The sequence below is a fragment of the Hyaena hyaena genome, unplaced genomic scaffold, assembly GCF_003009895.1.
Source record: "Hyaena hyaena isolate Hyena2069 unplaced genomic scaffold, ASM300989v1 scaffold_16, whole genome shotgun sequence".
NCBI classification, from domain to species: domain Eukaryota; kingdom Metazoa; phylum Chordata; class Mammalia; order Carnivora; family Hyaenidae; genus Hyaena; species Hyaena hyaena.
In genome coordinates, this window is record NW_024080650.1 from 5,264,480 (window position 1) to 5,291,535 (window position 27,056).

At 38.3% G+C, this 27,056-nt stretch overlaps 1 protein-coding gene across 1 annotated transcript in view; it reads left to right on the top strand.

Annotated features, from left to right (window-relative positions):
• The window catches only part of PLCB1 (phospholipase C beta 1), a 679,751-nt gene that overhangs the window by 518,174 nt on the left and 134,521 nt on the right, over positions 1-27,056 (top strand). The window contains exons 12-18 of the mRNA XM_039224551.1: positions 3,612-3,694; positions 10,533-10,617; positions 11,955-12,132; positions 16,920-16,987; positions 19,117-19,213; positions 21,350-21,434; positions 23,045-23,169. Coding sequence (XP_039080482.1) covers positions 3,612-3,694; positions 10,533-10,617; positions 11,955-12,132; positions 16,920-16,987; positions 19,117-19,213; positions 21,350-21,434; positions 23,045-23,169 — 721 coding nt within the window. The remainder of the gene's footprint in view (positions 1-3,611; positions 3,695-10,532; positions 10,618-11,954; positions 12,133-16,919; positions 16,988-19,116; positions 19,214-21,349; positions 21,435-23,044; positions 23,170-27,056) is intronic.

Sequence of the window (27,056 nt, forward strand, 5' to 3'; positions counted from 1 at the left end):
TAAATGATGCTTCTCTTCTGTTAAGAATGTTAAGAATTCATTTGTGTGTTTGAAAATATTTAGTGAGTGTCTAGAATATGTCTTAGCACTTCCTAGGTCTTAGGGACAGAGTTAATGAGAAAACTGAGTGCTTACCCTCAAGAAACACATAGTCTAGTGGAAAGAAATAGAGCAAAATAGATACACAATATGGCACCTGGAGACATGCCCTTTTAGGCAACATAAGTAAGTATTGAAGGAAAAAGGGGGTTAAGGTATGCTGTTTTAAGCAGGGTGGTGGGAAAAAGACTTTGGAAACATGACATTTGAGCAAAGACCACCCACCCAAAAATAAAGAAGGAAACCTTGCTTTCAGATAAGAGTATTCCTAACAGAAATAACAGATGAAAAAAATAAATGAAAGGGATGAACACAGATGAAATCATGCTGGTGTATTTGAGGAAAAGCAAGAAAAGATTAATGGGCTGTATCTGGGCCAGCAATGGGAAAGAAAATATGATGAATTTAGAGAGATAGCAGGTACCAGATCTAGTAAGGAATTTGGATTCCATTCTGTGAAATGGAGGGCAATGAAAGTTTTACACCAAAGGAGTAATATCATCTGGCTCATGGTTAAGAGAAACCACTGTGGCTGTGATATGTAATATAGGGGGTAAACATAGAAACTTCTGCTAGGTTTTGCTACACTAACAGAACCTCCAGAATCTCAGTGGTTTAGAGCCACTCAGTGGTCTCCTCACTCAGGTTAGATGTTGGCTGTTGCTCAGAGGGATATTGTCTGGATTCCATATGGATAGAATAGCCCAACCTGTAATATAACTGGATTTATGGCAGAGGGGGAAGAGAAATGGCAGAATCATGTGATAGCTCTTAAAGACTCCATGTTCAGCACATCATTCTCACACATGTTTCACTGGCCAAAACAAAGAACATGGTCATGTCTATTGTCAACAGATCTCATAGGAAAGGATGGTGACTATGTGGTAATGATGGCAAAATCTACAACAGCAGTTATTGCAAAGACTTTTGGGTCAGGATGATAGAGGTAGATGTGCTGAGATGTGATTATATTCTGGATAAATTTGGGACTGGATTGCTGATGAATCAGAAGATATGAGAGAAAGAGAGAAGTCAAGAATGGCTCTAATGTGTTTTGCATTTAACTGATACAATAGGGCCAAATTTACAAAATCAGCAAAATCTACCTCTTTTTTTATTCACACTCAACACCTACTTTCTTTATAATATCTATTTGCAGTTCTTTTGATGGATTTGATCTGTGGTGGTTAAGGTCATTGGCTGCATGAAAGTTAACTGCAGTGGTTAAGACAATAAAGTCTAGAATCAGATAAATTTTCCTGGGGTTTCTTGGATTCTCCTTTTTGTGACCTCGGACAAATTGGTTAATGTCTCTGAACCTCCATTTTATAATCTGTAAAATGGTGGATAATACTTTCCTTAGAGAACATTTATACCATGAATTCAAATATGTATCTAGAACACAATAAATGCTCATTTTTAGAAATGTTTATTCATTTTTAAGAGAGAGAGTGTGTGTATGAGCAGGGGAGGGGCAGAGAGAGAGGGAGATAGAGAATCTGAAGCAAGCTTCTCCGAGTCTACTCAAAGCCTGACACAGCACTCCAATCCATGAACTGTGAGATCATGACTCAAGCCAAAGTCAGATGCTCAACGACTGAGCCACCTGGGCACCCCGATAAATGCTCATTTAATGGTAGCTCTTATTTGTATTAATAAGAGTCTAAGAGGGAAGGTTTAAGGTAAGGAGAGAGGCACCAGCAAGGTAAGTAACCTGAGTTGATCTGAGAATAGATGCTCATTATGAGATGGGTCCTTTACTTTTTCTCCCAGCATCCTCACAACAGGCTTGTGGACTGAGGCTTATCACCCTCACTCTACTTATAAGCAAGCCAATGCACAAAGCATTAAGTGATTTTTCCCAAGGTCACACAGTTTGTAAAGCTAAGAAGTGGGATTCAAATGCAAGCCTGTTTGAATCTGAAGCTTCTGTTCAAATAAATCAAGAAATTTCAAGTCTTGGTGTTGCTTGCTATTTATAGTACTCTTATTTTTGATGGCATCAACTATCATAAAAGTTAAACTGATACTGTATGAAAGGCAATCTGTGAATTCACTTCTAAGAAACAGTGAGAGCGATTCTTTTGCTCCATACAGGCAAATTCTTCTCAGAGGATATATGCAAATGTAGTACTGAATTAGAAAGCCTTATTTATCCTCTGCGGCCAGGGAAATAACTTTCTCATGTGGATATAAAGAAAGCTATGCATTGTTTAAGGAAGGTAGATAGTGGAGAAGTCTTGAGCATAAGGAATGAGAGTGGAAATTCTTACTTGAAAAGAGACTATGAAAAGATTAAATGCAACTAAAAGACAAAGGTATGAGTATACCAGTTCAATAAGAAAAACATATCGAAAAACTGATGCACAAAGCTGGTGTCTATGCATCGAAATCTGGTCTTTCATACATTACTCTAGACAATCAAAGATGAAAAATAATTTGGATAAATGCAGGAGACTATAAAAAATATTCATATTCTTTAATTCAATAATTTCCTTTCTGAGAATCCATTCATAGAAAATAATTGAAAATACTAGGGGAAAATATGAGATTTTCTTTGTAGAACTATTTGAATGATACCTCTTTAAATATGTCTGTCCAACAGTTGGGTAGTGGTTAAATCAATTATAATACTACTACTCCCTAGAAGTTTATACAGATTTTAAAGGTTATGACATACACATTTTTAAAAAATATAGGCTGAGGAATGAAGTACTAATACATGTGAAAACATGAATGAATCTTGAAAGCGTGCTAAGTGAAAGATGCCAGAATATAAAAGGCTACATATTGTATGGTTCCATTTATATGAAGTATTTGGGATAGGAAAATCTATGGAGACAGAAAGTAGCTTAGTGGCTGCCTTGAACAGGTGCAGAGGAGGGTATGGGAAAATAGGGATTGGCTGCTAATGGGTACATGGTTTCTTTTGGAGGTGATAAAAATGTTCTAATTTAGTTGGGGATGATGGTTGCACAATTCTGTGAATATATTAAAAACCATTCAATTGTACAGTTTAAATGGCTGCTTTTAAATAAAGTGATATCTCAAAACCAATGTTTAAAAAAATACAGGTAGACTATTTACTATAATGAAAACCAAGTTATGCAAAGAAATGAAAAGCACACTAGAAGTAAATATCACCAAATGCCAACAGGGGTTTGGTTCCAAGGGTGAATTTATGGGTGAAAACTGTTGCCTTCTCTAGTCCAAATTTTTTATAATGTGGTTAGATTTCTTCTTTCTTTAAAAAATACATAAATATAATTAGCAAATAGAACTACTCTCTTTTACAATTGTGTGTTCCCCTCCACCAAACCAGTCTTTTCTCTTTCCACTTTTTTAAAGTCTACAGTCAGAAAATTTCTAGTTTGGCAGCTCCCACAACCCCTTCGAGTGATTTCAGGCCATCCCATACAATTCTATGAATAAAAAGGCAGCCACATTAAGGGAAAATGTATATACACATTAGCATTCTGACATATTGAATATGCATGTGTTGTCATTTTTAGGAAGTGATAGAAGCAATCGCTGAGTGTGCATTTAAGACGTCACCTTTTCCAATTCTGCTTTCATTTGAGAACCACGTAGATTCGTAAGTATTCCACACCTTCAATGGGGACTCTTTTTTCCCCACATAGGGCATGTTTAATAATTGTTCATCAAATTTAAGACCATTTGACATTACTAATGATGTTCCTCAATTATGATATATCTTAAGTGTCATGTTTTCGTCTGCATATGATGGGATTAATTCATTCAAATCTCATTAACATTATAATAATCCACCGGATTTGTGGAATCTATTTTCAGGCCACAGTAGGATTTTAAATTAAGGACTCCCCTTTTTGCAATGCAGGGAAATAATACATGTCTCCATTTCAAAGGGCTACTTTTATAACCCTCCTTCATTAGCTCCTTCTATTGCATGCAAATTTATAGTCCATTTTGCCACATGAAAATGGCTAGTTCAAGGGGCGCCTGGGTGGCTCAGTCAGTTAAGCATCCGACTTCGGCTCAAGTCATGATCTCAAGATTCGTGGATTCGAGCCTTGCGTCGGGCTCTGTGCTGACAGCTAGCTCAGAGCCTGGAGACTGTTTCAGATTCTGTGTCTCCTTCTCTCTCTGAACCTCCTCTGCTCTCTCTCTCTCTCTCAGAAATAAATAAAACATTAAAGAAAATTTAAAAAAAGAAGAAAATGGCTAGTTCCATATCACCAAAGTTGCCAGAGGGAAAGTTGTAAATTCCATTCGGCCACCTGCACTTACAAAGAACTCAGCCCAACAATGATCCCTTTTTCTTTTTTCCCATTGGTTTCCCTTGTTCGTTAATACTTGTAAGTATGTTCCTATTTCAAAATAGCCTGCACTTATTGCAAAGCCACATAAAGAAAAGATAGTTTGCCTATCTTTTATCACAAAATACCAGAGTAAGACACATTTATATCCAGAATATGGGTATTAGTTTACCCTATAGTTGCTCAATTTAAAGGGCTTCACCGTGAGTCTTCTTTGTATTGAATCAAAATTCAAGAAACTAAAATTCTAGTCCATGAAATTAATGTCTGAAGACTGTGTTGTAGTGTATACCATTGCTCAAAGTATCTGTGAAGCCCTCTCAACATTTCAATGACCTAAGCCAGATTTCTCATCCAAAAGACAACAGCACTTGTCCTAACTTGGCTCACAGTTTCCTTTTTTCCCCTCCTTCTTATCGAAAGTCTTTCCCAGGTCACTTATGGATTCCTTTTATCCAACTAGTTTGCAACATATGCGTTAATTCACCAATTCTTTAAGAATTCACTAAAATCATAAAGAAACAGTTTGGTTATGCACGGATTTCAGCATGAGGAATTTCCAAGTACTTTAGTGTGATCATTTGTTAAGGTATATATGGAGGGAGACCTTAGTTTGAAGTAACCAATTTTATAATTCTCTGTTTTCTAGTTTGCACTCGGGAAATCCATATTACATTCACCAGCTCTTGGTTCTGTTTCATTGGGAAACAGTCATCCAATGAATGATTTAATCATTTGGCAGATAGTTTTTCTAACACTTTTGAGGGTCAATTGAAGAGAAAAGAATTGATTGTTTCATTGCTATTTCTCTTGGAACTAAAGGGAGCGCCTCTTTTGTTGCTGTATTTAATACCTCATTTGCTGTGACAGCTCTGACTTGCGCATGAGCATTTTCTCATCTCTGCCAGTCCACTTGTAATGGAGCTCTAACAGTGCTTCAGCGCCTTCGTTCAGGCACTGTCGTTCCCAGACCTGTTGATCTATCATGAACTAACATCCATCGTGTCCTTTTTGGAGAAATATCTCTAAATCTAGAGCGTTTATTTTCTTTAAGAAATGTTTCTATATAAATGAGACAAGATGGAAAGCTATAGTTCCATTCTTGATTCTCACGTCTGCTTCACTGAACTTTCCCATAAAGTAACCAGAGAGGTATCAACAACCACTACCACCACAAACATAATAACAGCTAATATTTATTGAATGTATATTATGTGCCCAGCAGCCTGCCAGATATAAGTTCATGTAACCTTCACCACAAACCCAGGTGCTCCTAAGAATAAATATTATTATGGGTGGCTCAGTCTGTTGAGCATCTGACTTTGGCTCAGGACATGATCTCGTGGTTCATGAGTTCGGGCCCCGCATCGGGCTCTGCACTGACAGCTCAGAGCCTGGAGCCTGTTTCTGATTCTGTGTCTCCCTCCACTTTCTGTCCCTCCCCCACTCGTACTCTGTCTCTCTCTCAAAAATAAATAAACATTGAAAATTTAAAAAAAGAATAAATATTATTATGATAAGCCCTATTTCACAGATGTTAGAACTCAACCCCAAAAAGATAGTAACTTACTCAAGGCCATGCAGCTGAAAGGTGACAGAGCTATGATTCAAATCTGGTTGGTCTGGCTTCAAAATCCACACATTTAGCCAACATTATGCCCACGCCTAAACAGATACATCAGGAGCCTTCAAAACATCAAATTGAGACAATCAGAGCATACACAAGGCAACTGCCTGTAACTGTTCACTTTTATGTGGTTTGTGACCCTCAACCACAGGATATTTTTTGTGGTTTACAACACCAAACATACAGGGAGCCAAAACAGGGCTTGAAAACTAATCCCTGCATTGTACACAAAAGTAAAACGATAATACCATGATACTGCCCTTTCTGGCTTAAAAATGAGAAATGTAACCATGAAAAGTTTATTAATGATTCATATGTAACAAAAGAAAACCGGGGATGTTGTGATATTTACCCCAAGCCATCAAGATAATCTGATGACAATAAAATACAAGATATTGGAGTCTATCATGAGAGAAAGTTGTTTGCTTCAAGTTTCCATTGCGCTTGGGCTTCACATATCAAAGTTGATCTGCTTCAGTCCTTTCCTGGGGGGACTATCACACACCCAAAGAAAATGTATAAGCTTTCCCTTTGCTGGTAAAACCTGGTGCTTAACATGTGGGCTCCTCACCTCATTGCTGAACCTGGTGGCAGACATCAATCTTCACTTGCAGCTCTATTTCCCACTAACCCTAGAAATTAACTTTAGAATCCTTCTCAACCCAGTGACCCGAGGACACACCTCCCAAAACATCTGCAAGTTACTTGCCATTTCTAGTGGGCCATTTTATTTTCCTGAGTTCTGCATATACAAAATGCCAGATTCACAACTCTGGTTCAGGCTCCTTTGAACCACACCTCCAAAACAAACTCACACTGGGAGAAAGGAAAAAATCCACTAGATCTTCGGGTTTTCTCTCCAAATACTTGAAATTAGCTATCTACGGACAACAAAAGGAAATCTGCCATTAGCTGCTGGTAACTTCTCCTTCTCCACCTGCCATAATCAGAAACCCATAAAATGCAGATTCTGAGCTGTACTCCCACACCTGATTTCGAATTTGTAGAAATGAGACTGAAATCTTAAAAAAAAAAAAAAGGCCCTATCCAGTTCCGATGCTCCACCTAATTTGTAAGCTAGCATTTTCATTAAAAGAATTCTATACTGAATTCAAGTGAAGTAACCCCTAGTTCTGGGATAGCCACAGATAATGTGAGCTTTTGGACAAAGTCTTTCATCTCCATGGGTACGAGCTTCCTCATCTATAGAGAAGGAGGTTGGTTTAGTTCAATGTGGAAGATTTACACCATGACATTTCATGGGGCACAGTCCTTTGTCAGAAAACTGACCACCTGGTCAGGTTCCTACATTTTAGGGGTATGTTAATATATCCAAATGTGCCTGCTACAGCCCGAACTCCAAATATATTTATGAGTATTTCCTGTCACTTCACCTCCACAGTAGCTCATGTGGATACTCTGAGTGCTTCAGGAATTTATTTTTTTCTTGCTCTGTAACTGCAGTGCGAATGTCTTTTATTGCCACACCTCTGACCCACAAAGTTGCTTTGTCTTCCTCGGACTTTTTCTCTTCAGTTTGCTCTCTGCTCTGAGTCAGTTCCCTGTCAGGTAGATGTGTGTGTTTATGGAGAACGTGAATAGCTTGATCACCAAGTAGCATATATGACTTCTTCCTGGAAAACTACCTCTTGTGCTCTTAATTCCAGTTGATTTTGAGGCAGATTTTAAAATGTCTAGGTCAGACTTAGATCCTTGTTTCCTGGAGGGTGGTTGATCTGTGGACCAGCGACAGCTGCATCATTGAGGAGCTTGTCAGAAATGCAGAGTTGGGGCACCTGGATAGCTCCATCGATAGAGTACGCAAATCTTGATCTCAGGGCCATGAGTTTGAGGCTTGTCATGGGGGTAGAGTTCACTTAAAAGAAAAAACAAACAAACAAAATAAATGCAGAAACTCAGGCCCCATACCGATGCTGCCTAGGAAGCAGCATTTTCTTAAGACCTCGGGTAATTTGGATGAAGTGTCAGAGAGTTGCCTCAAACACAGGGGAGCTACCTGCATCTGAGCTACCTGCAGGCTTGTGACCAGTGCAGGCTCCAGGACACCTCTCCCAGTTCAGTGAATCAGGACCTGGCCCTCTGCCCCAAGACTTGCAGCACTAACAGCTCAGGAATTCTTTGGTGGAATCAGGTAAGATTTTGCCCCAGTAAAATCCTTCCCAGAGCCTGATTTGGGGACAACCTGACAAAGGACAGAGGACTCTGCCTTCTGCCTGCTTAGAAACACCTGGAACATCACCTCAAAACCCTCCACTGGTGAGAATGTGGCTCCCCTCAAAATCTTGAAAGCGGTGCATTGGGGTGAAAGTCCCCCTTTTTACTCCAAGTCTCTGATCAAAGGAAACCCAAGTTCCAACACTCTAGAAAAACGGCAGCTAATTTAGCACCTGTTGACTTTTTTTACTCTATGAGAATAGTTTTCAAACTTGAGCATGTGTCAGAATTGCCTAGAGGGTTTGTGAAGACCCCTGAGTCCTGCTTCCCCAGAGATTTGACTCAGAATCTGCATTGGAAGTCTTGAATCTGCTTTTCTGACCAGGTCTAGGGGCTGTTGATGCTACCAGTCCATGGACCACACTTGGAGTAGCAAAGCTCTGTGACACTTAGTAGCATCATTCTGTGAAAGTCAAAAGGTTTGGATAGTTTCTCCTGTGTAACCTGGAACATATGGGCCCAGCATAGATGGACTTGTCTCTGCTTCAGCTGAGGAGCCCATTGGCTTGTTTGAGCCCCTGGGCTGGTTATCCTTTGATCAACAGCATCTGAACAGAGGATGCCCAGGGCTGCTCTACCAAATCAGTTACTCCTCTGCTTGCTCCCCAACCTCTAATGAGTTGTCCTGACACAACTACCCCTACGCTTTTCACAACCCATTCTCAGCCTGACAGGTTCTCCTCTCTCCCTGACACTGGTGAGGAATATTCTGAGAGCAGCACAACCCACACAATAAAAACTCCTACAGGTCAAGAAAGGACAATGAGAAGGTTGGGAGTTCTTGGATGAGAAGGTGGGGGCTTAGCAAGTTCTGTGAATCTCTTCTTTGCCTCTCCCTGCTGTTTCAATGAAGCAGTGACCTCAGGCTTCTAGTTGAACCCCAGAGAACTCAGTCAACCTCCAAAATATATGCCTTTAAAAAAGGATATCGTGATTTTTCTCTAGAGACCATTACAATACAATCTGAATCCTTAGAGCATCCCTTATCTTAAAAAAAAAAAAAAAAAAAGCAGTCCATGATCCAGGCTTAATAGTTATGGAAGAGAGAGAGAAAATTAAGAATCACACTTTAGAAGTGTTTTGAATTGTAGTAAAGAAGACTTTTTATCAGTTACTTATTCTTACTATAATCCCAGTTCTGTAAAAATGTATTAACATTGCAGCATGCAGAGGCAACTATTGGAAATCAAGTTTGACAGCCTGTAGATCAAACTCACAGTCCATAAAACCCGATGGAATTGGGTACCTTTATAATGATATTTAACATTCTACAGAAAGAGAAAAAAAATTTTATTGCTTTTTAAAAGGTCAAAGGAAGTAGGAGTATTGAAACATGTGGATATTCCCTTGTATCAGCCATGTTTATGCGTTCACAAGTACACAAGTTGCCCAGTCTACCTGGCGGGTGACCTTACATTTGCCCCACTCTCATAATGCCTCAAAGGTGTCTGCATCCATTACTCTGCTTCATCTTCTTGGCATCCTCTGTCCTTTTCCAAGAACTGTTATTATGCTCGTTTTATAGATCCAGAGTGGTTGAGCACCTGGAGCTCAGTTCAGTAAGCCCTACAGCTCCAGCCTTTCTCACTCAGGCCAGATTCCTCCTGGCATTTAATCAGGCTCGCACCATCTCTGCTGCCTTATTATGCACATAACATATGAAGACACCTTTCCCCACAGTGCCTGCTTCTTTATCTTCCCTCTAGGGTCCCCTTCCAAGTGGACACACTTCTGCCTGACTGCCCTTCTACGTATTAAGATTCCCTCTCCCTCTCTCTCTCTTTCTTCCTCCCTCCCTCCTTGTCTGCCTTTCTCATTTACTCCCTTTACTCTCCTCCCTCACTTCCTTAAACACACTCCTTTACAGCTAGCTCTTTGTGGGTTAGACAAATCTCAGCCAAAAATTTGCATGGATTCATGGCTGAGGTCTGCCCCCAAGTGTCTTGTGTTTGACTTAGAATCAGGAAACTGAACAAAAGGGACAGAGCTCATAATTCTGGGGCATTGGAGAATCCAGTGACTGGCAAATGACCTGCTGTCCTCTCCATCTGTGTCTATGAAGGCTAGATTAGGGATAGCCTTCACTGTCTCCCTGTATGTGGTATTCACATTTACCGAAGTCAATATAGTAAACAAGGGGTTTAGAGTGATAAATACTGATTGTGAAGGGTAAGATGAGGGAATCACCTTTTTCTGTAATTAATAACACAACGTAATCATGTCCAAATCCTTTAAATAAGCCTCCTTGCTTGTTTTCTTTCTAATTCTCTTAGCCCAAAGCAGCAAGCCAAGATGGCAGAGTATTGCCGACTGATCTTTGGAGATGCTCTTCTCATGGAACCACTGGAAAAATACCCAGTAAGCAGTCTCAAGGTTTATCACTGAAGGAATGTACATATTAATGACGGGAGTTAGGGGGAGACTTCCTTATATCCTTTCCAAGTTTGTGTTTCTCGGGAAGATTAATTGAGTTGATGATGAAGCCTGACCAGGAGGAAACTGGCCGTGTGCCCCACTGAGGGTAGAAGACATGCATCTGTCCTCTTCCTCTGCCCACAGTCTGCTCCCTCCCCCACTGCCTGATGTGACCGGTGGGACTACAGAATCCCCACAGTCACAATCGGCCGTGGAGACATTCGGGCCTGTCGGCCTCCGATCATCTCCCACAGAACCTCATCACACCCTTTGAGAGACATGGTTCAGTAAAATGGGACATGGCAGGTGGCACAATGACATCCCTATGGGGCCTTGCATCCACTCCTCACTTATTTGCATGCGCCTTTTGGTGGAGCAGAACTCAGGCCTCCCATTGCTGTGGTAGCATCCCTGCTTTGGGAAGGAAAAGCAGTGGGAATATCTTAAAGGAGCTTCTCCCCTCTTGGATCCTTTTCCCTCATCTCCACACGTTCTTGGTTTTATACCAGTCCCTAGACTTGTTGCAAGCAAAGAATAAAGGACTAGCTTAGGGGAGTTCACTAGGCTTTCTAAAAATAACCCACCTTGGGACTTGGACACATGCTCTCCGATACAGTATCTGACAACCTTCTCATGGGAAAGTGATTTTCCCACTAGATGCGCAAGCTTGAAAGCGCTGGAAATAAACTTGCAAATAAGGGTAGCTCGAATCTCCGGGCTATGAGGAAATGTGAAACCACCAGCCCACTTGTGCTGGTGCCAAGGACATGTGCAGCTTACTACCTAGTTCTGGATGAGGGCTTTGCTCTTTTTAAAATGCATCCAAAAGGTTGATTCTGCAGGGTTGTCTGGAAGCTCCTTGTCTGCCCTTCTTTACCAACCCTTCCTGACAGACGCCACACTAATTGGCTTCTCTTCTTTGAAATTCCATGACAGGGCCTTCCTATCTGTCTCAAATCAAAGCGGTTGGATTTATAGAAAACTCGTAAAACTTTGAGTTAACAAATCTCCCGGGACATTTCAATGGGTCTTATTCGTGGGGGTTTCATTGTGGAAAAATAAGAGTTCAGTAATTAAAATGTGCCTTTCATGAAAAAATACAGAGCCATGAAGCAGCCCCTATGCAGGACACACTTAGAACAGTCTAATGAGCTGTACTGAAGGTAGTAATGAATAATCTAGAAGCTCTCGGGGTCCAACATTGTACTGGGGGGGTTTCAGGAGAAAGTCTGAAAGAAAGGGGCAGTATTGTTAAGAAAGGTGCTTTTCTTTTCCATTAGCTGGAATCTGGAGTTCCTCTTCCAAGCCCTATGGATTTAATGTACAAAATTTTGGTGAAAAATAAGAAGAAATCACATAAGTCATCAGAAGGAAGTGGCAAAAAGAAGCTCTCAGAACAAGCCTCCAACACGTACAGTGACTCCTCCAGCGTGTTTGAGCCTTCGTCTCCAGGAGCCGGTGAGGGGTTGGCGGATCTTGTTCCCTATTAAGTGTGGGTTTAAGAATTACTGCTCTAACTTAGCTTAGAAGGACTTTTAACATTCCTATTTGGACACACTTTTAAACTGTGTGGGTTTTCTATTTCTGCTACAAACTTCATGGCTTCATTAAAACTACACAAAGGGGGGACACCTGGGTGGCTCAGTTGGTTGAGCATCTGACTTAGGCTCAGCTCATGATCTCCCAGCTCCTGGGTTCAAGCCCCACATCGGGCTCTGCACTGACAGTATGGAGCCTGGTTGGCATTCTCTTTCTCTCCTCTCTCTTACGCTCATGCTCTTTCTCTCTCTTTTACTTTCTCTCAAAATAAGTAAATAAGCTAAAAAAAAACAACTGCAAAAATGTATGATCTCCCGTTTTATAGGTAGGAAGACCCAAGTGGGTCTCACTAGGCTAAACTCCAGGTGTCAGCAGAGCTGCTCTCTTTTCCGGAGGCTCTAGGGAATCCTATTCCTTGCTCGTGCCAACTTCCAGACACCACCCACATTTGCTGGTTTATGGCCCCTTCCTCCAGTTTCAAGCCAGGAATGTCCCATCTCACTTCTGTCATCATACCTGCCTCTGACCAGAGGCAAAAAAGGTCCTTTGTTTTTAGGAACTCATGTCATTACATTGGACCCATTTGGATAAACCAGGATAATCTTTCCCATTTCAGTCTTAATCTATCTGCAAAGTCCCTCTTGCGGCATATTCACAGGGTACAGGACATGTTCCCAGAACATGGTCATTCGAGGGAGCCATAATTCTGTCTACCACACTGGCCAAAAAAATTTGGAGTGACCACATGAATTTAAGCTTCTCAAGGGCAATGATCCTTTAACATTAACTCAGATCTGGGCACAAGATGTTCACTGAACATGTTCTCATTGATGATATGCTGAAGAGTTCTGGGCAATTCAACTCATCCATATTTTATAGATCTCTTTCAAAATGTAAAAAGGTAAAGGCAATTGAATTATCTATCAAAGCTTCTAGGTGATACTTAATATCATTAGTTTTCCTTTTAGATTCAAGTTGGAATAGATTTTTGCAGCTGATGAGAAAAGAATTGCACGTGGCCACCCCATTCCCTTTGAACTATTTGTCATTTAGTCTGATTTCCTTTTTAGCTTTAATCAGAAATTTGGCAATCTGAAAAGGGCTTTCCTGATTGGAGGGTGAGTAAGTGGAGGAAACTTGAAGCTTGAATCTAGGAAGTTCTTGAAGGAAAATTTAACCAACTTTGGAGTAATCACATTGGAAAACTGGCAGTATTTGCAAAAGCTGAACATACGCACACCCTCGGCCTCGGGGATTCCATCCCTAGGTATACACCCAACATAAACACGTACAGATATTCACCAAGAGAGATGCATAAGAATCGCTTAGAGAACACTACACAGAATAGACAAAAACTGGATGAGAAATGTCATCATAAGTTGTGGTATATTCACACTGTGGATTAATATGCAGTAATAACAGTCTACAACTGCACACACCAATATGGATATAGCCAGAAACATAATGTTGAATAAAAGAAATCGAATACAAAAAAAGAACCCACTGTATGATTCCATTTATATAAAGTACAAAAACAAGCAGAATTATCCTATGCAGTGAGAGGTCAGGAAATGGTTACCTTTGAAGAAATGACTGGAAGGGCATCCAACGGAGCCTCTGGACACTGGTTTTACTTTGTTTCTTAATTTGGATACGGGTTACTAAGGTCTGTTTAGGCAGTGAAAATTCATCACTCTGTATATATATGTGTACCTCTCTGCATATCTATCTTATGTCAATTAAAAGATTTCAGAATAGGGACGCCTGGGTGGCTCAGTCAAATAAGCCTCTGACTTCTGCTCAGGTCATGAATTTGTGGTTCATGAGTTTGAACCCCGCATCGGGCTCTGTGCTGACAGCTCAAAACCTGGATCCTGGGGCGCCCGGGTGGCTTAGTCGGTTAAGCATCCGACTTTCGCTCAGGTCATGATCTCGCGGTTCGTGGGTTCGAGCCCCGCGTCGGGCTCTGTGCTGACTGCCAGCTCAGAGCCTGGAGCCTGTTTCAGTCTGTGACTCCCTCTCTCTCTGACCCTCCCCTGCTCACGCTGTCTCTCTCTCTCTTAGAAATAAAAAAAAAAAAAAAAAATTAAAAAAAAAATTTCAAAACCTGGATCCTGCTTCGAATTCTGTGTCTCCCTCTCCCCTTTCTCTGCCCCTCCCCCATTTATGCTCTGTCTCTCTCTGTCTCTCTCTGTCTCTGTCTCTCTCTCAAAAATAAATAAACATTTTAAAATTTTTTTTAAAGATTTCAAAAAATTTTTAAGTTAAAATATAAACCCTAGGGCAATCAGATGGGGGGGGGGAAGGTTGACCAAAACTGATTTTCTTCTATTTTCCCATCTCAATGGCCAATTTCTTTTATGGTTTAGAGTAAAATCTTTACCAACAAATAATATATAATTAGTTGAAAGGGTTTTTTTTGGGGGGGGGTATTTTTTGAGTGTGTATTTCAACCATTATTACATACTTCTGATTCTTTTCTCAAAAATAACTTGTTCTCAGTAAGAATGTTCTTTCTGAAGGTTTACAATTCTTGAACCCCTGGAATCTAGGGAGAAAACCAAGTGTTCCTTTTCACAGAGGAACATGTTTCCCTATCTGCCTTTCCCACTACCAGTTCTCTCCCTTTTATTAACTGGATGCATAACACAAATAACGATTTTTACAGGCATTGAACCTTATTGCTTAATACAGAGAAAGAACAGCAATCTGTTAGTAATTCGGTAGATTTCCTAAGCTAGCCCCATGGTCTGTTGTGCAATCTTTATTTATTTCAATGGAAAATTTTGGACATTTTAATATGTAGGTAGGCTCTTGAATAATGAGCACTGCTAATTTACCATTTGGTTTGTAGATGTTCTCTCGTAATGGGAACTCAAGTAACTTGAACAACATGGAATGGTTCTTATTTCAAAACTAATTTACTGATCATGGCGCCTATTGGCAAGATGACTTTTCCAAGGTTCAGTCCTTTGCCAGTACACTTGTCTTAAGTATAGAATAAAGTAGATTTTTTTAATGGTTCAAGGTTTTATAGTCTTAAAATTCCTCCAAGATCTCTCCAAAGACTTATGGAGGGAGAAACCAGGGTCCTGCTCATAGAGGAAAGGAAGACAAATTCTTTCTTTCCCACACACACCAAAGAATTACCTGATTGAGGATTTGAAATGAATGGTGTGTTGTTATGTTGCATGAAGCATTGTGTAAATGGTTTTGCCAAACAACCTTTGAAATTATTCAATAAAAAAGGACCTTCTTTCTAATTAAAAGGCAAGAAAAAAAGTTAAAAGAACTTGGGGCAACGCATTTGATTATTAAAAACATTTTAAGTGCCAACCTCCAAAAGAATGTTTTGCTATATAATGAGATATGTTCTTTTCCAAGTTTTAATGGATTCCCCTTATTAACTAACACAATATAAGCATCATAAGGTAGTTGTATATGCTTATTTCAATAAACGAGCCATAAATAATAAGACTTGTTGGTCTAGGAAATCTTTTCCCTCTAAACATATTTCATGAATACTTTGCTCACTGCTATCATTCAGTAATGGATTGAACTTTGTTAACCAAATGAAAACATTTATAAGCTTCTTGGAAGGCATGCTATGGACACTGTGTCATTTATATAGATTGAGCAGGGCTGCTAACTTTCACAAGGTTTGAGAGGGGCGGGCCTAACCAGTGCCAGCCTCCTAATCGTAGAGCCAACATCGCCATCTACTGGGCTTGTGCTGTTATGACACTGTATGAACGCTGAAAGATAGTCGTCAAATCATATAATGCCTTCGTTAATATTTTACTTGAAAATCTTTTTACATAATTGATATTATCATTATCAAGTGAGACTGAGGCCCAGGGAGGTGAGAGAATGTAATACCTCATGCTAGTGTGAATATTCAAACTAGCGGAATCATCCACCAAATCTTCAGAGAGGAAAAATAACCCATTGAAATGACTGTGTATTGGCTAAATATGAAGCTAAATTATGTCTGACTGAAGTAGATTTCCGTGCACAATTATTTCAAGGGTTTATACATTTTATCTTGCTTTTTAAAACAGAATGTCACCATTTTCTAAGATACATGCGTTGTTTAGATGAATGACAATACATCCATCAAATAAGCCTGGAGGCAAATCATAAGATAATAGTTACTTTACAATTTTTGTGTAATCAGGTGTGTTGCCACAGCTCCGCTGTACCTGCCCCAGGTCATATCCTCAGCCTTAACTGTGAGGTCCTGGATGGCCTCGGAATGTAGCCAAAAGTCACTGAGGGCTGGCCAAGCATCACATAGATGAGTCAGGGCTCAAAAAAGAGGGAAAAGTGGGAAAAAGAGTTTAGCTTTCAGAGCCCTTAGAGACCCTGAAATACAATGTATACGTCAATATAGGATGTGTGTCCCATAGAAAGCTAAATGTAGATGATGCCATATTTTTTTTACATATAGATTAAAATGTTAAGAATTTTTAACAGAATTTGGACATTTCAAATGGTATTCACAAACTAAATTTAGAGGAAAAAAATCAATATTCCAAATCTCAGTATACTTCTCTATAATTAATAAAATTTAAATAGCCAAATGAATAACTTTAAAACAGTGTAAGGCCAATTTCCAAGGACAGTTTCAATAATGCACCTGTTAACATGTGCTTCAAATTTGTAAATGTTTCTTTACTTCATGATCTGTCATTAAAATTTGGCAGGGGAAGCTGATACCGAGAGTGACGATGATGATGATGATGATGACTGTAAAAAATCTTCAATGGATGAGGTAGGTGTGCAGGGACTCACTTGTGGTCACAAAAGCACCTCCACTAGTTTGCCAGTCTATGCTACGCCATCTGGATATATAGTTCATGGTCTCCTTCTGCCATCTAGTGGTCAAAAGTGTCACAGTTCACTTTAAAACTCTGCTAACCGGTTGGACAGTGAAAATGCGCACTTGAGTCGCTAAAGGAGTAAGTACGGCGTTGAGCAAAAGTTCTCAATGATGATTAAGCTGCTGAGACTTCCTTCCATCATATTGGGCCTCTGGAGGGTGAATTCAAAACTTATGACATCCAATTGCCTGCTTCAGTTTTTTAGGCAATTAAATTGTTCGTCAAATGGCCCCAAATCCAGAGAAAACGTGGGGTTTTGGAGAAATATTCACAAATATGACATTAATTCCATTGTTTTAACTTTGGAATCACTAGAGCTCCTTATTGATGATGTCACCTAAAACACCCCATATCACTTCATTAGCTCAGAAATATTAATTGCACAGAATCTACAAGTGGATCTGAGATAAGCCGATTGGAATTTCAAAACTTTGTGTTAACAGGAGTCATAATCAAAAAGTTTACACTGAATATGCCTTCAAATATATTGGAAGATATCTGTCTCAGGAATAAATAATGAATAATAAGCTGTTCTTATGTGATGTTCTTCCTCTTATACTTATTTCTTTTAATGTTATCTAAAGTTTTCATTAATTATGTTCCTCTACTAAATTTCAAGTTAATGTCCAGGAGGAAAGCAATTAATAGGGCTGGTAAAGTAGTTCTGCCTAATAATTATTTCAATTGTGCATTACTTTTATCACTGATTCTTGATCATAAAACCACCTTACTAATTGGATGGTCCATTTGCAAATTAATATTTCCCAATTAACATTTAACCTAAATACTGCTACAGGAGTTTTCAAAAGAAATCATGTCTCCATGTCTTCTTCTCTCTTCTAAAAATGGGAGAAAATATTAGATCAGTCTACAGAGGTCTGTCCATGCCATTACTGACTTTCTTCTTTGTTAAAAACTTTATCAAAGTGATATGTAATAGCAAATAATACCACAGTACCGTGAGGTTTTACTATGTTCCAGGTACTATTCTGAGCTCTTTCACTTAAATTAACTCATTTAATAATCACAAAAACTCTATATGCCATTGAGACTGGTTTTATTCTAACTTAACAGGTGAGTAAACTGAGACACAGAGCAATTAAATAATTTGCCCAAGATTGCACAGCTTTTAACTGGTGAGCTTGGGATTTGAAATTAGGCAATCCAGCTTTAGAACCTTAGCTACTGACCCTACACTGTGTTGTACAGCTTGTCTAATAGGCATGCAGGAACCAAGAAGGCAGGGAAGGGTGAATATTTATGAAGAAAGGTAATACCTGTTGACTGACCCCAACCTATTTCCATGAGGCAACCTTTTTTATTTTTTAATTTTTTTAATGTTTTATTTACTTCTGAGACAGAGAGAGACAGCGTGAGCAGGGGAGGGTCAGAGAGAGAGGGAGACACAGAACCTGAAGCAGGCTCCAGGCTCTGAGCTGGCTGTCAGCACAAAACCCGACACGGGGCTCGAACCCACTAACCATGAGATGACCTGAGCTGAAGTCGGACGCTTAACCGACTGAGCCACCCAGGCGGCCCGGCTACCTTTAAAAAAAAAAACAATTTTTTTGTGGGTTCACTTACAATCACCTACATACTAATTTTCATATTGTACAGTGAATTCTTGATTTCTTGATATTAACCTTAGACATCAGCTAAGGAACTTATGCTATAGCCTGTGACATATAGCTCAGTGCTTCTCAAACTGTTATGTGCATTTGTATCACCTTCATAAAATGCAGATTCTGGTTCAGGAGGCCAGTGGTGGGGTCCGAGATGCTGCATCTCTAATAAGCTCTGCTGCTGGTCCCCGAGCACATTGGAAACTTCATGCCTCCCTCTACTTGCCGAACATAGGAGTGAATTTTCTCCTGTGGTGAATTTTCTATTGGCAATAATCGTTTTCAGAAGAGAAGGCATGGTGTTCTCTCTCGTGGGCCACTTAATCATTGCCCTGGGAAAGTAATCCTTGGGAATGTCATGCTGATGCTGGGAATGTTATTTTTCCTTCCACTTCCAGGGTACTGCTGGCAGTGAGGCCATGGCCACAGAAGAGATGTCTAACCTGGTGAACTATATTCAGCCAGTCAAGTTTGAGTCCTTTGAAATTTCAAAAAGTAAGTTTTCCTTGGAGAAGAACCTCTAATGTAACATATAATGAGTATATCTTAAATTGTTTTTTAACGTTTATCTATTTTTGAGAGAAAGAGATAGAGCATGAGTGGGGGAGGGGCAAAGAGAGGGAGCGACTGTAATGAGTGTATCTGAAATACAAGGTAGTTACAACAAAGAATGTTACCCTTAACAGAACTCTTCTATAAAGTCTTGAATACGTTCCCAAGTGGATGATCAAAACCATGTGAGAAAGTATTCCATGATGTTTCCCCCAAATTCTTCATAGAGCTGTAGGCCATGCACAGTTATCTGAAAGGTATCAAGCCAAAGTACAACTGGCTGAGAGTTTCACAGTCATTTTTTTCAACAACATAATGGGGTCCTTCTGTTACATAAGGGTTGAATTAAACTATCTACCCATATCCCAGAATGAGGGGGAGCAGCCAGAGACATGGTTAACCCTAATAACTAGAATTAGAACTAACTCAATCTGTTCACCCACATCCCATTTGTCCAGGCTGTTTTATAACATTAACTTCACATCTTTTTGTGTTCTCTCTTTATCCAACTACACATCCATACTGGATGCAAAGAAAAAAAAAAATAACATCTTTCCCCCACTTAAAGAGAAGAACCCTTTATTAAATTCCCCCCCTTTTTTGCATGAAATGTGAGGTGCTATCAGGTTAAGAGAGGGACATTTTAGCTGCTTTTATGAGTATGCTTTTAAAGGCAGAATTTTTGCTGAAATATAGCACCCTCTTATAAGGCATAATTTTATAGACACATCAAAATCTAAGCTTCTACATGTCACACTTATGTATAATTGCATAATTTTGCCCAAAGAGCTTCAAATTTGTAGTATATGGTACCTAGATCTCTACAATGAGGAATTTAACTTCTAATACAATTTATATGTAAATATCTCACCATTGTCTTTGATTTTTGTGATTGCTGGTGCATCTTGCCACAAGTTTTTCAATTTGAAACATCTTAAAGTAGTTATTTTTATATTTCTATAATTTTCACTGGCTGTATAATGAATTTTCCTGATTCATGAGTCAAAAGCTCCTAGACAACTAGCCAGGTTGAGAATGAACATCCTTTAGAACCTGGTAACAAGAGCATGGGCCAAAGATTTACAAACAAGTTTTATATCATTGTATCACTTTATTTTTTTAAAAGAATACTGCACATATGTTACAAAGTACCTACTAAATTGACTTAATTTTAATTAGCAGTCATGCTTAAAATAATTAGCATATGAAAATAGGTTTTTTGATGGACCAGAATAAGAGAAGTAGGTGTTTCCTTTAGAGCTGATTAAAATTTGGGGAAGAAAAGGAGATGGATGAAAGACTCCAGGTTATATTAGAAAGAACAGTGAGGTTTTAATTATGGAAAGTGGGCATCAAAGAAGGGGAAATGCATCAATGGGAACTCCATTTAAAAACTGAGAGCTATTCAACCCTGTGAATGACACTTGCCTCAGTACTGTGTGTAACAGTTTGAATTTTAGTTTAGAAGAGAACAGAGAAGCTGTTGGACTCTTAGACTTACAGACAAAGATAACTTTGTTTTGTTTCTTCCATTCTAATCAGAAGTTTGGATTCCACTTTCAAAATGTTGCATCTCTCCTGTCTCTCTTATCTAATCTGAAAATGAGGCCATCAGACCGGAAAATGTCCAAGGACCCTTCTGCTTTGAAATGCCCTAATCTTAATGTCACATTAGCTACTTGAACTGAGGGGGTGCGTACAAACTGAGGGAATGACAATGTGGGGTGTAAAAGAGAGACAGAGAAACCAATTTGAATGGATTTAGAACAAGAGTTCCCCAGGACTTCTCCTCTTTTGAAACAGCTTTCATTGACCACACCAGCCACATCTAAAATCCATGTCTCCATCCGAATGCCACCATGCCCCTAATTTGCATGACCATAAACAAATCTGACTCAGGTAGTATTAGAAAAGACAGCTTCTTAGAAGACTCAACTTCAACTGAGAGAAATACGTATATAAAGTTATACAATGAGAATTCATTGTCCTAATTTCACTGAACAAGTGCCTCCTTATTACCTGTTATAATTTGTACCCTTGAATTTTACTTATCATCCTTTTTTGTTGTCGTTCACTCAGAAAGAAATAGAAGTTTTGAAATGTCTTCCTTCGTGGAAACCAAAGGACTCGAGCAACTGACAAAATCTCCAGTGGAATTTGTAGAGTATCCTTGATTTGACGATTGACTGCTGAAATGACCCAGTGGAGGCCACACATGCCATTTGTTTGATTTCTGCTTTGAATGAGGAGAAAGATGTATGAAATGGCTTGTGTCTGACACCTGTGTGTGATAGACAGTTTCTGGTTTCAGATTCATGACTGAGGAGCGGGGGCTGCCATATGGAAAAGAGAACTGGTCTTAGAGTAAGATTCATGGGTATTTTCATATTAGCAATTGGCTTAATGCTTCTGAATATGGTGACACCAGTGTGCCCTTTGGGTTAGGGACAACATGTCTAAAACGTGTAACATACTTTATACATACATGAGATATAATATATGTACAGTGTATATACATACATGCAATAGATGTCTAATCAGAAAATACCTGGAATGATGATAAGAATATAAATATAGGGACTCCTGGCTGACTCTTTTGGAAGAGCATGTGACTCTTGATCTTGGGGTTGTAAGTTTGAGCCCCACACTGGGTATAGAGTTTACAAAAAACAAACAAACAAAAAAGAATATATATATAATGACAAAAACCTTTGATTTTTATCCCTAAGTTAAAAATGAAACAAGTCTTTAAGTTTTTTTATGAAAGTAATAGTAAATGCCTCAAACAGACCAATTTCATGAAGTAAGTCCTAGAATTGAAAAAAAAAGGTCACCTTTCAAACTCATCAGCAACGGTAGAAGGAACAAATGTAAACTCCATAAACAAAGTCACACTGTTAAGTGTCAACTATTTGATAGACCTTTGAGTAGATGTCTTATCACATTTCATCCTCACAATAGGCCTGGAATGTAGGGATTGTTCAATCAATCAAGCAGAGGAGGAAACTGACTTACAAAAGAGCAAAATGACTTGCCCTATATCCTACAGCTAGCAACTTCCAGAAATAAGGTGCAGGTCCTTTTAGGCCTAATTCCCCTGCCTGAGCTCAAAACCTTAGCTGACCTGCACCAAATTTGGTAATAGGAATTGTCAATCGTGTTTTAGGACATACCGTTGTTTCATAGCTACATAGTAGTCAGTAACTAAAAGGTTCTCAGGATGAAAAACTGGTTACAGTAGGAACTGACATACAAAACAAGGTCAGAACCTTCCGTGCTATACCAACTGACCTTGCTATCAGTCTTGAAGAGTATCAGAGTCTTGGCAAATAGCATTCTCAGAGAAGGTTAAAAAATGAGCAGAGAGCATTTCAAAAATAGCCATGCAGTTCACATTATCTGCTTCCGCCAAAGACATTATCATCCTGTCACGTGCTTTGACACACTTGAGTTTCCTCCTGGGTCCTTAATCGTTAAGCCTACCCTCAGTAAAATCTCCCCCAAATCACACTGACTTCCACTTAATCATTTTTTGCTTCCTCATTAGTCTTCACTCACAAGGCTCTGCAAGGGTGATATAGTACATTTATATTATAAAACCACATTTATTCTGTGTGTTCAGAAGTTTTTGACATTTTTTTTATCCACTAGCCCAATGAGATCATCAATATTTAGTTCATTTCCCAATGGAGAAAGAAGGAACATGGCTTCTCAGTTAAGAGTATGGGCTAATTATTTGTATAATTGTATTCACTACTTAACATGATGGTCCAGATATAACAAAATGCAGCTCAGCAGGATATATCCAAAAGGAACCCGTGTGGATTCATCAAACTACATGCCTCAGCTCTTCTGGAATGCTGGTTGCCAAATGGTTGCTCTTAATTTTCAAACCGTGGGTAAGTAGCACAGTTAAAGCTCATTTCCATTCTGTTAGAAAGCTGCGTTTCCTGACTTGACTGAAAAACAAACAGAAGCAGATTTCGATGAAGGAAAAATATCACTGCAACCGAGAAGTTGAAAATGGAGAAACTATCTTTAATAGTTTATAACCAAATCTTTATTTTTATGGTTCTGGATTATTTTTTAATTATGCTTTTTAAAGTAATATGTATATATTGTAGGAAATTTGGAAAATTCAGAGAAGTATAAAGAAACAATAAAAGTGCCAAGAACACTGCCACTCAGAAAGTCAACACTGTTAACTTTATAATCTGTAAGGATTTGGGGTTAATGTGTATACGTGCTTTCTCACTTAATTCCTTGTTTAAAAATGTATATGTATTTAAATGCTTTACAGAAATAAAAAAAATTTAATAGCTATATATTAAGCGTATTTCACAATTCACTAAAACCCATTTCCTATCACTGGACATTAGGGAATTTTTTTTCTACTATAAATAATATTCAGAGAACATCTTGAATATAAATTGTCAAGTGTAAGTCTTAATGTTCTTTTGGAAAAGTTCCTAAAATCAAATTACTCTGTTAAAATATGTGAATGTCTTAAGAACCTTTGTGTAATATGCCAAATTGTCCATCAAAAATGTTGGGTATTTACCAAAAAAAAAAATGCTAAACACCAATTCAACAAGATACATGCATCCTTATGTGTATTGCAGCATTATTTAAAATAGCCAAATACTGGAAGCATCTGTTGATAGAGGAATGCGTAAGGAAGATGTGGTACATATTGATACAATGGAATATTATTCAGCCATAAAAGAATTAAATCTTGCCATTTGCAACAACATGGATGAAACAGGAGAGTAAAATGCTAAGTGAAATAAGTCAGAGAAAGACAAATACCATATGATCTCATTCCTATGTGGAATTAAAAAAATTTTTTTTAATGTTTTATTTATTTCTGAGAGAGAGAGAGACAGCATGAGCAGGGGATGGTCAGAGAGAGAGAAAGACACAGAATCAGAAACAGGCTCCAGGCTCTGAGCTGTCAGCACAGAGCCCAGACGCAGGGCTCGAATCCATGAACCGTGAGATCATGACCTGAGCCGAAGTTGGACGCTTTACCGACTGAGCCACCCAGGCACCCCCATATGTGGAATTTAAGAAACAAAACAAATGAGCAAATAAGAAAGAGAGAGAGACAAAACAGACTCTTTAACTATAGAGAACAAACATGGTTACTGGAGAGGAAGTGGGTGAAGGGATGGGTGAAATAAGCGATGGTGATTAAAAGTACATTTATCATGATAAAAAAAAGGTTTTTAAAAATCTGTACCTTGAACAAGTTCAAAAAATGTTGCACTGTATTTCTCCTCCATCAGCAGTGTATGATATGAAGTGTTCCCTCTCATTTGAAATTTTGGTTAAGTGTTATTGTTAAATAATAATAATAATATTCCAGACAAAATATTATCTCATTATTGCTTTTATTTTATTTTTTTTATTATTATTCAGGTTGAACGTTTTAAATATGTGTTTTGACTTTTATATTTGTGTTTTTTTGACCTGTGTATATAGGACGATTGTCAGTTTTCCTATCCACTTATAACAGCATTTTTTTTTTCTATAATGGGCATGTTGTCACATTTCATGAAACAGAAGAGATTGGGTTGATTCATGTTTTATTTTATGGAGTCTTGGCTTACTTTTATTATTATAGCCTCTCCATCGCAAGATTAGACCCAGATTACTTCTGTTTCTCTCATGTTTTTTTAATTTGTAATTTCACCCTTTCAATCATCCAAATTTAATTTTGATATATAATCTCAGTAAGAAATCAGGGCTTTCTTACACTAAACTGAAAGTACTTAATAGACGTAGCCTTTTTTGGGGTGATTAATTTGGGTCCATTTTTTTTTTCCAGTTATATTCTTCTCTATTAATAAGTTTGTCTGCCTCCCTGGAGCCACTAGCTCACTGTTATTATTGTAATGTTTAATAATATGATCTAATACCTGGCAGTGGAAATTCGCCTTCATAGCTATTAATTTTTAGTACTTGTCTTGCCATTGCCGGTAGCATCCCTATTCCAAATGAATTTAATTTACTTATTACTTCCCTCTCCCTCACTGAGAAAGAAATGGGATTGTGCATAAAATCATATTAAATTTACATTAGTTTATTACATTATATTTCCCTCTCTCGACTGAAAAAAATTATTTTGTTTAAAAATCACATTCAATTTAAAATTTTAAGAAGTTTAAAGAAAACTGACACCTTTTATTTTTTATTTTTCTTACCACAGAATGTTCTTTTCTTCACTTTAAAAATTGTTATATTGTGTCTCCCTCTTTCTTTCCCTCCACCACTCATACTCTGTCTCTCTCAAAACTAAACATTAAAAATTTTTTTTGAGTAATAAAAATCTTTAAATGAAAGACTTTAAAAAAAACATGTTTTTAACAGATTGCTTTTGGATATTGATATTTGTATATTTATTTTATGAATAAGTACATTTTATAATCATCCTAAGTTCTCATAATAGCTTGTTTTGCTAGTAGCTTCTGTTGGCTTTTTCAGATACAAAGCTACAATTTAATTGCATCTATTTTTCCCCCTTCCTAGTGCTTTGGACTGACCATTCTAGAATCATATTAAATAATAGTATTAAGACTAGACAGCTTTGAGTAGATGTTGGCTATAACAGAGACATATATTCTTTCACACACTAAAGGAGTATGATAGTCCGCCTTATCCACAGTTTCAGTTTCCCGTGGTCAACTGGGATCCTACTGTCAGAAGTTCAAAAGTAGCCTAAGGAACGCTACATCTACGTCACAATGCCTACATCATTCGCCTCACTTCATCTCATCCCTTAGGCATTTTATCATCTCATAACATACAAAAAGAAGGGTGAGGACAGTAATTAGTTAAGATATCTTGAGGAGCGCTTGGGTGACTCAGTCGGTTGAGCAGCTGACTTCGGCTCAGGTTATGATTTTGTAGTTCATGAATTCTGTGTCTCTGTCTTCTTGCCCATCCCCCACTCATGCTCTCTTTCTCAAAAATAAATAGACATTTAAAAATTTAAAGATATCTTGAAAGAGAGACCATATTCACATAACCTTTATTACAGTGTATTGTTGTAATTGCTCTATTTTATTATTAGTTATTGTTATTAATCTCTTATCATGCCTAATTTATAAGTTAAACTTTATCATAGCTATGTGCGTATAGGAAAAAAAAACATAATATATGTAGGGTTTGGTACTATCCGTGGTTTCAGACATCCACTGGGAACCTTGGAACATACCTCTCAGGGTTAAGTGGGGACTACTGTATGCACCTGTCCTAATTGACTAATAGTGTTTTAGGAATTTATATTACTGTTATTAAATGCCCATTTGACATCTGTTGGGATGATGATATATTCATTTCTTCTTTTGTGAATAAATAGATCTCCCTGTAGGTAATTATCCTTTTGTTCCTGGGATAAATGCTACTTCCTTACTGTGTGTTATTTTTTAGAACATACGATTTGCCATTGTAGTATTTTAGGTTTTTGATGTCAATTTTTTTTCAAGTCATCATTTTCTTTGTGTTTTTTGGTACTTTGTCCAATTTTAGTATCATACTTATCATAGCTTAATAAATTGAGAGATAAAATTCCACTTATTTTCCCTGCTCTAAAAATGTTTGGTTACATGGAATTTTGAAATAATCCTACCATTACCTCTCTATCATCCACATAGAGGTGAGTCATGACTCAGACAATCTAGAACAAATGGCAGCTTCCCATACTGCTTATGACTTTAAAATGTTTTTTTAAACCTTACCAATTGCAATTCATGTGAACATTCATTTCATACACTGATTGAGT